This window comes from Geospiza fortis, unplaced genomic scaffold (genome assembly GCF_000277835.1).
Source record: "Geospiza fortis unplaced genomic scaffold, GeoFor_1.0 scaffold173, whole genome shotgun sequence".
Classification (NCBI taxonomy): Eukaryota; Metazoa; Chordata; class Aves; order Passeriformes; family Thraupidae; genus Geospiza; species Geospiza fortis.
The window spans coordinates 3,203,547-3,213,189 of record NW_005054334.1 but is presented as its reverse complement, the minus strand read 5'-3'; the positions used below and the strand labels follow the sequence as shown (position 1 = coordinate 3,213,189).

The following is a 9,643-nucleotide window of genomic DNA, read 5'->3' as shown; positions in this document are numbered from 1 at the left end:
CCCAGCACCAATCTGCCCAACCTCTTGCCTGCTATGGACAAACTAGTGTCCACAGACTCATAGAGTAAAATCAGTTTCGGCTGGATCCCACAAGGAAACAAAATCCCAAACACCCCTCACTCCCAAAATACACAGGCAGGCCCCTACAGAGATCCATGGCTCTGTGACAGGCTTTTCCCCATCTCCTCACCCGCAGCACAGGGGGTACCACTGCCTCAGGCTGTCTTTGAAACTTTACCAAGAAATTAGGTACCTGTGGTGCTGAAGGACTCTCAGCTGCAGCCACAGACGTCTTGTGGGACAGCAGAGGAGGAGAGGAGGCAGCAGTTGGTCGCTTCACAGGCGGAGGGACGCTGGCTGGAGGCAAGAGGGAAGGAGGATCAGGCGTGGAGAGCACTGGTGACTCACACCACCCATGTGCGGGAAGGGGAGGGGAAAAAAAATAAAATCATCCAGCCTTGTGACATAGGATGAGACCTGCCTCTCCCAAAACTTCAGTGCTTATTTTAGGTGGAAGAGACAAACACAATCTAATAATGGGTCAGCTGTGAGGCTGCCAGAGAGCCTGGCCTGCTGTGGATCCCCTTCTGTGGCCTAGGGATGCCAGCCTCTCACTGTGAGTTTATTTACTCATCACGTGCTACTTGGCTTCCTTGTAATTGACTCCCTAAGCAAAGCCCAAAGCAGCTGGGGTAGCTGCTGATGTATTGTGGTGACCCACTGGGCCCCAGGGCTTCCAGGCTGTCAGCAGGTCTGTGAAGCATCTCTTGCTGTCGGGGCTGGAGCTCACACACCAGTCCCCAGCAGGATTCCTTGTCTGGGAGACCAGCATCCCTGGAGCAGCATATACAAGTGGAAGAGATTTATCTGCTGTTGCGGCTACAGACTGAAACAGGGGAGACCTGGAGCTCTCATCTCCACCCAGCAAAAGGATGCCTGGGAAGAGCTGTCTCAAAGCACTCAGCTCAGGCTGCAGTTGTAGGGACAGATGAGCTGATTTGAAACATTCCAGCATGGCTCCACTCCCTCTGTCCTCCAGTCACTTTACATGTACTTATGTCATAAAGATTAGCTGTGGGAGATGGGCTCCTACTTAGCTTTCTCCTATTTTAGTGGGTTAGAGCAGATCACAAAGAGTTTTGGTGAGCACCAGGGGTGGTGGCCCAACCCAAGCTGGCAGGAATGCAGTGCAGAGGGAGGAGAAAGGCATTTCTTTTTCCACAGCCTGAGCTATTACATCACCCCACACCTCCTGTGAAGCCTCACCCCAATGCACTCTCTCTTCCAGGCCCTCCTCAGGGGCACCAGCAAGACGCAGGAGAGGCAGGTACTACCTGCTCCTCTCCCCTTCCCCACAGACACAGCTCCCAGTTGTCACAGAAAGGAGGAAGCACAAGACTGTGCTTGGTTTCCTGTACTCAAACAGGGGCAAACTGGAAGCCTGAAGGGTGGGAGGACACTCACCTTGGCTGGGGTTGTTGAAATGGTTGTAGTACTGAGACACATAAGTCATGATGCTGAGGCAGTCGGGCACCTTCATGGAGACCATGTCATTGGGATCCAGCAGGGCTGGGATGCCCAGCTCCCGCTCTGCCAGCTCAAAGGCCTGCAGGAACAGCACACAGGCACTAAGGGAAGAAAACTGATGCTTCATGAAAAATAACAGAAATATCAAACTGGAAGGGCCCCAGGGAAGGTTAAATACTGAGCCTATGGCATCCCTTGTGGACAGAGGCTTCCAGACATGCTGCCTGACTAAAGAAAGTAGAAAACAGAAGCAAGGTTCCCTTCAAGTTTTCACTGAAAAAAAAAAACCTGCTGTTTTTTCAGCTCAACCAGCAGTGCCCTCATGCAAGAACCTGGCAGAGTCTTGGCTGGCACCATGAAGGGCCGAGGGCTGGCAGGTACTTCCAGTGAGACTGAACTCTACTGAGCACTGTCCCCAGCCTCCCCAAATGCTCACCCCACCGAAACACTGACTGCCCATCCTTTCATGCTCTGGGGTGCCCCACCTTCCCCTCCTACGATCAGCAGAGCCATCCCAGCTCAACATTCAGTACCCTGCCGTGCACAAGCCAGTACTTCCAGTACTTTTCTGTGTCTGAGCAAGCAGAAACAAGGACACCGTGATAAGAAGCACCCATCTCCTCCAACTGCATACACAGCTACAAAAGGAAGGAATGGAAGAGAAAAAAAGCTGTTGGAGAGTTTCCCACTTGTCAGTGTGTGTGGATTACTATCTCTACACTGGCCATCCCTCTGCTGAGCCAAGGGCAGCATACCCACAGTGATCTCCCAGTCACAGGGGTGCAAGACTATGGCAGGGACTGAAGAAAAGTAAGTCAGGAAGAGAGGAGAGTGGTTTGGGCACTGAATTGTGAGGTACCAGGCACACAGGTAAAGGTACTGGGTGTGGGTAAAGACTGAAGGTGCCTAGTCTCTGGGGCATGAGGTGCTGTGCAGGGTGTGAGATATAAAGGAAAGTAATGGAGAAACAAAAGAAAATGGATATTTGCAGTAACTAGGGGCATAAAAGTGCCCCCCATGGACATCCTGCTTTGCTCAGCCTGGCTTTAAGCCTGTTGTCCAGACTGAGTCCTACTGAACATAAGGCTGCAAGGAGCAAGGAGAGAAGAGAGACCCCACCTGAGAGGTTTCTAATAGGACAAGATACCCATTGTGTGGGTCTTGAATGGAAAAAGCTGCTAATGACTGAAAGGGGCCAACTGGTGTAGGAAAGGACATGCCAGGACACAGCTGGACAGCCCTAATCCTGTAAATCCCAAATGACAGAATTACAGAATGGCCGGGGTTGAAAGAGACCTCAGACATCATCTAGTCCAAACCCCTGCTAAAGAAAGTGACACAAAATCACATCCAGCTGGGTTTAAATATCCCCAGAGCAAGAGACTCCACTTCCTCTCTGGACAGCCTAGTCCAGTGCTCTGTCACCCTCACAGTAAAAAATGTTTTTCCTCATATTCAGCTGAGGAATTCCTGTAATTCAGTTTGTACTCATTGCCCCTTCTCCTTTTGCTGGGCACCACTCAAAAGTCTGGCCCCATCCTCGACATCCACCCTTAAGATATTTGTATGTAGCATAACTCATCTTGGGCAGGTAACGGGCCATGCCTTTCCACAGACTATCAGATGGAGCCTGCAGCAACTAGGTCTTTCTGCCATTTAAAAAAAGCAGAGCTATTGCTGCTCTGTCCTACCACTAGCCCCTGGGGCTGGGCACCTCTCCATTCCACACTGCCTGCTTCTGCATGGGCTCCAGCTGTTCCAAGCAGGAAGGGAACATTGCAGACCAGGGTCTAGCATGACCTTCCTCTCTGCTGATGCCTGAAGTAAAACTAGCTTCCTGCTTCCATTGCCTGCAAATCTGGAACAACTGAAGTCAAGATGTTGCACCAGTTAAATCTTCACCTGAGATGTTGTCTTGGCAACTATTAGGATAAACAGGCTGGAAGATGATGTTTCAAATTCCCTCATTTCCAGAGAAGCTCCTGCCTGTTACTTACAAACACAGATTTTTCTTATACCCTCAGCACTGTCACAAATTCCTCCCATACTACATGACCTCCATCAAGTCATTCTCACATAATTTCTTCCTTCTGTGCACTGCAGAACAGGAACTTACCAAGCGATTATTCTCATAGACATCATCCTTGGAGAGAGAATCAAAGTCTCTGAAATGAGAAAGCACAAAATAGCCACATGAAGTGCAGAGGAAAAGTGCCCCTATGCCATCACACGTAGATTCCGAGGACAGTCAACCTTACAACAACTCAACACATAAGATCCTAGATAAACAAAACCTTGGCAAAACAGATTTCAGGTTGTAACGGGACAAGGAAACCAAAGGGAAATTGCAATTAAAAAAAGAAAGCAAGTCCCAAATGGGTGGTGACCAGGAAATTAAAATGTCATTCTTGTCTCTCTTTACCCACTTCTGCCCTTGAGATTAAAGGCTGCAGAAACACCAGGGCCGTGTCTCAATTAGCACCACACACTGCTGCACCAAACAATGCACGACATGACCCCAAACTTGCTTTTCCAAGGCCACTGGCACAACAGTGGTGGATGGGGACACAGATCCCTCACCTCAAGAGAAAGAAGGGACAGATACAGGTAGCTCTATAAGGATCCTTAGACAAACCTCCCTGCACCACCTCAAGGAATCTGGGGTGACACAGAAGATCTTCAACTGCACTTCTGTCCTTGCTTTCCCCCAAACATTCACAGTGCACAACAGTCCTCAGCTGCAGCCCTTGGAGCTGAATGTAAGGTGCTCAGGGCACACAGAGGAATCCCAGCAGTCTCCAACCCAGGGGATCCATTTATTCCAACCCATTTCACTTTTTTCCCTGGAGCCCTTTGGGGATTCAACCTGGCCACAGGGACTGATTAGCTGCCTTCACCAGGGAAGCAGAGGGCAGAAAGTTAGAGCAGTCTGCAGGCTTTCAAAAGAGGGGGAGAAATGCAGGAAGGAGTTAGTTATGCCTTTTGCATGTGCGTGTGGGTAGAACGTGTGAAAACAGCATCACGCTGCACTGCTTACAGCTCCTTCCTCCCAAGGATCTCAGCTTTGTTGCAAAAAAACTCCTCATGCAGCAGCCTGGTGTGCCTGCTAGCTGGATTGACGGGAGGATGCAGTCCAGAGAGGTCTAGGGTCAAGCAAAGACACCCCAATGGACCACAGAGACGTGCCAAAGCTTGGGACATCAACACAGAAGGACAATTCAGACCAGAGGAGGGAATGCACTCCCCACGCCAAAGGCGCTGTGCAGGATCCAGGTGAGGTGGCACCATGCATCTGCAGAGAGGGGCTGCACAAACCTCCTTCCTCCATCCCCCTCTGGATTTTACTGCCTTTTCCTGGCTTTCCCAAGGCTGCAGAGGAAATCTGTGATGAGCTCAGGAAGGTTTTCCCGGCGGCCTACACCACCAGAAAATTACACTTCCTCCCTTCAAAAGCAAGAGGCTGCTGGTGCCGTTTCCTCACAGACAAATGAAGCTGCAGCCACTCACTGCTGCAGGAGCAAATGCAGCAGAGACAGAAAGGTGGGCTGGATGTCCAGCTCTGGTACCTTCCTGGAAGCTCATGTGAATGCATGTACACAGCTCAGACTGCTCAAAATACCACAACTTTTCCTTCTCTACATGCTGGTGAGCAAAGGCTTCAGCTGCAGCCTATGCTTTAACATCAAAACCACTGCCAATTTTGTAATTATAACTAGTCTCCACTGGGAGATGTTTTTTCCCTAAGTTTTTGTTTTGTTTTTTTCCAAGAGAAGTCTTTTAACCTTGCAGTATTTTTTTTTTCCTTTTAAAGAAAATGCCAACTTGGAACAGAGGAGAAGCAATGACAGCAAAGTTATAGATCAACTGCCCTCTAAACATTCATGACCTTCGTTTTGAATGTCTTCACTTTCAGGATATGGGAGTGGTGTAGCTGGAAGCTCGAAGACTCCTTGGTGGGCTAGGTTGGGAGAATATTTTCTGACAGACAAAACATTGTGTCCATTCCACGCTGCCCCAGCAAACCAAAGCTGTTTTAGTTTTAGTATACCAAGGCAACTCCATTAGGAAAAGCAGATGCCAGCAGAGAGGATGGCTCAAGAGGTATCAAGGGGTTACCAAGCAGCAAAGGAATAGAAGATTCTTTTCCATTAATGTAGGATTGCAGACTCAGCTTTATCCGAGATATTGAAGTCCATCAGTACATGGCCCCAGGGATCAGTTCATTCAGTTCCTCTCCACTGCATTTTCCAGCTCCCTCTCTGAGAAGCCAAGCAGGACCACACTGACCTGTGTTGCTCCTGACCTGAGCACTCCCATCTGCCATTTGGTCACGTGGCATCCCTGTGGCTCCAGGCAAGTTCCCAGTACCAATGTGCAAGGAGCATGGCCTCTCAGGAATGGCGAAAAGTCACTCCAGACACACCCCTTTCCCCTCTATAAACTGTCTGCTCTGCAGAGAGCCCAGAACTTGCCATCTTGCAGCTCTGTGACATGTGGATGCATGTCACATTATTTCCTTGCCCTGATCTCAGCAGTCTTTCACCCAGCCCTGCTCAGGCTCCTCTCCTGCCGACATACCCATCCAAGGGACTGGATGTAAGAGCAGGCAAGACTCTGGCTATCCCAGCTGAACAACTGTCTTGACTCAGCAAACCCCAGTGTTGTACCATATCCTGGAGTAATATTTCTATGCAAATAACATCCCAAGCCCTTACCTAATTAGATACATGCAGAGCCACTAAGCACTCTAGGGTTTAGGGCAGCTGCCAGGGAGAACAGCAGATCCAGGGAAGGGGGGAGGGTGTGCTGTACAGCTAAAACCAGAGCAAATTCCTGGATTCCTCAAATATAAATCATGAGCACTTTAAGGCAGTGCCACATAATAAGCCATTCAGCTTTCCAGGTCTTGTCAGGGAAATGCAGGCAGTACATGGGAAGGAACAAACAAGATTTGTGATCCTGCCTGTAACCAAACCCACGGCTCCAGGGACACAAAACAGCGTTTCTAAAACAGCTCTCATCTCCTGTTATCCTCAAGCCTCCATCTCTCCAAACACTCCAAGGCATGTGCCATACTCCTTTATTCTTCTAACCCCTGAATGCCAAGATCCTTCCCTGCATGCCAGGGAGGCTGTACAGCTTGAGATGCTGAAAGATGCTCTTTGCTTCATTAATCTGTAGCAAATGCCCTGTAAACACTAATTTCATGCTTCAGATTTCTAGAGCACTGAGCAAACAAACTCATTAATCCCCACAGTCCACTGTCAAGTTGGTCTGGCTGTTGACAGCGTAACTGAAAAGGGAAGAGAAGAGATTAAATGTCTCATCTCCAGATCACACAGCCAGCAGCACAGTCAGAGGCTAAATCCAAGTTTCCCATTTCCCTGACTGGGACAGTGAGGTAACAAAGCCAAGTGAAGTGCCTACAACAATGGAGTCAGGGATTTGTATCTGCATGGTTCAACACACAGGTCCTGAAGGTGTGTACCTCATTTTTGGTGGTCACTTCAAGACACCTTTAGCCAAATTCAGTTCCTCAGACACTGAGGAATTCCAGTCTACTTCTTTCAAAAAGCCCAAACTTACAGTGTTTCCAAGAGCTCTGCAGGAGCTGCTCCAAAGCTCTCCAGGGCAGCACATCCCTCTGATGCCAATTTGCCTTATTCCACGGTGATTGTGTTCAAATCAGGAGTCATACAGAAAACTGTCCTCAGTCTCACTTACCCAAGTGGTCCTTCATGACAGCCTCTTCCTCAGTGTGCTCCCTCCCAGCACAGCAGCACAACAGGGGTGCATCCAGCAAGGTCAGAAAACCAGGACAGGCTGACAGCACCACAGCGGCATTGCCCAGGGGATCAGGATGGCAGAGGAGCGGTGTCACACCGGTAGAGAAGAGCTTCAGCTCAGCTCTCCCATGGATGTGCCCATTCCTCGTCTCTGCAATCCCAGGGGAAGCCAGCAGGAAGCAGGGAAGCAGAGGAACTGGTAGTTCTGTGGAGCTCAGAGGAACCCCAGCCTTGGGCAGCAGCGCAGCTGTCTGTGCAGGCCAGGAGAGCCCCGCACAAAGGAACACCACACAAGGTCAGAAAGGCACTGCAGATCCCTGCCAAGTCCCATTACTGCACTGACTGAAAGCACTTTAGAAGAAAAGAAGGGCAACCACTTTTCCTCTGCCATCAGGAGATTTACTGCCTCTGATCCAATCTTCCCACTTCCAAATTGGGACAGGCTGAAGAAGCTGGAATCAGATGAAATGATGCTGCTCTCCTGACGGTCTGAAAATCCTTCTACAACATGCCATGTCCTTGTAAGGCCCTGGGCCTTGTCTCTACAATGCAGCTCGTGCAGAGGACCTGTGAAGCACGTAGTTAGGACATCTGCCAGGAGCAGATTTAAGCCCACTGACAACTTAAGAGCAGCAGCCTCTACTTTAATGGGATGGCAAATATGATTAATGGGAAACCATCAGGTGGTTTTAGTGGTGTTTATCATAAGCTTTTACTGAACCTCTGCTTTTCAGTTCCCAGCTGCTGTGCCATTTACAAAAAAAAAAAATAATTGCACGTGTTCCTGTCCTTAATTTGCCTCTTCCCACCCAACAGCCTTGTAACTGGGACCATTTTCAGAGGCTCCATTCTAGCTAGTCAGAGTGAGCCATACCATCCAAGATCTGCAGCACAAAAGACCACACAGCTCCTTCAAGACCCAGAGATTGATGCAAAGACACCGTATGTCTTGGCTCTCAGTCATTCCAAAGCACCATGCTGAGGGTTTTGGGGCAACCACCTGAAACAGCACGCAGCAGGTCAGTTTCCAGCCTACCTGCTCAGCTTTAGCTTGTAAGGACACCGGCCTGTTCCACTCTCTCATGGATACCACAGCTCCACAGTGGAATCACAGCCAACCCTCTGCCTGACAGAGGTTGCTGTCATGGCAAAAGGCCTTCCTGAGGCCAGCTCAGGAAAGAGAACTTGGTCAGTATGGGCAGCCTCAGACGAAGAACCACCAGCCCCAGAGCAGAACGTGACAGGACACACCACCCCGGCCGGCTTTAGGGCAGGCCAAGGAGCGCGTGCACGCCGCAGGCACAGGGAGCTGGGGCGATGCCTACCTGCCCTGCAAGGGCTCCAGGGATTAGAGCAGATGGGCGCCGCATTCCCAGCACCGCCAGGGCACACAGGGTTACAGCACAGGTCGGGGCAGATTCCTGCCAGCGGCTCAGCCAGTTTCTCCAGCCTGACACGGCACCCCCAAGCAATGCCAAACTCACTGTCTGTCTCCTGAAACTCACACTGCCCCCCCAGAGATACCCAAGCTGGGGGAGGCTAGAGAGGCTCTTACACCCTACTGGCTTTTGCTACCTCCTGCTTTCACTGTGGCATCCAGAGAAAACAAGCTAGAAGCAAATACAAGCAGCAGCCTGGTCCAGGCCTCCACAGATTTCAGAGTGGCTGCCTCTGAAAATGTCCCTGTGCAGGACAGGCCTCTGGCCCTCCTGAAGTGTCAAATCTCACCTCTTGCTGAGACAAAACATCCCTGCACCCAGATACCAACACCACATCTCTTCTCTGGTAGGCACCGTTCCCATTAGGGCAAATGGACCTAGTCCACTTCCATGCTCTCACCACCCTTATATCGCACGACTTCTGCTAACCCTGACCTTGACAGGTCTGCAGGACCAGGTCAGAAGGTCGTTTGCTGAAACACAGAGTGATAGAACAGTTTGGCTTGGAAGGGACCTGAATGATCATCTGATTCCAACCCTGCTGCCACGGGCAGGGAAACCCTCCACTGGACCAAGATGCTCAGAGCTCCATACAATCTGGCTTTGAGCACTGCCTGGGAATACGGAATTCTTCATTCCCAGTACCCAACTACTTCTCGACAGCATCTTCTTCAGCACACCCCCTACCAGCACATCAGCGCAACAGAGACAGATACGCTCTCTGAGCCCCTCATGTCCCCGCTCAGGGAGCTTCCCTGCCAGCCAGCCTGGAGCCGCTTCCCACGGCTCCTCCATGCCCCCAAACCCCTGTGAGCCCCTGTGACCGCTGCTGGGCACAGGCGGCCCAACCCCTCCAGAAAGGGGGGTCCCGGGGGTCCCGCGCCCCAAACC

At 50.6% G+C, this 9,643-nt stretch overlaps 1 protein-coding gene across 1 annotated transcript in view; it reads right to left on the bottom strand.

Annotated features, from left to right (window-relative positions):
• Positions 1 to 7,020, bottom strand: part of MICALL1 (MICAL like 1) — a 17,629-nt gene extending 10,609 nt beyond the window's left edge. Inside the window, 4 exon segments of the mRNA XM_031057752.1 lie at positions 254 to 357; positions 1,465 to 1,606; positions 3,644 to 3,692; positions 7,016 to 7,020. Coding sequence (XP_030913612.1) covers positions 254 to 357; positions 1,465 to 1,606; positions 3,644 to 3,692; positions 7,016 to 7,020 — 300 coding nt within the window.
• Positions 7,021 to 9,643: the final 2,623 nt, after the last annotated feature.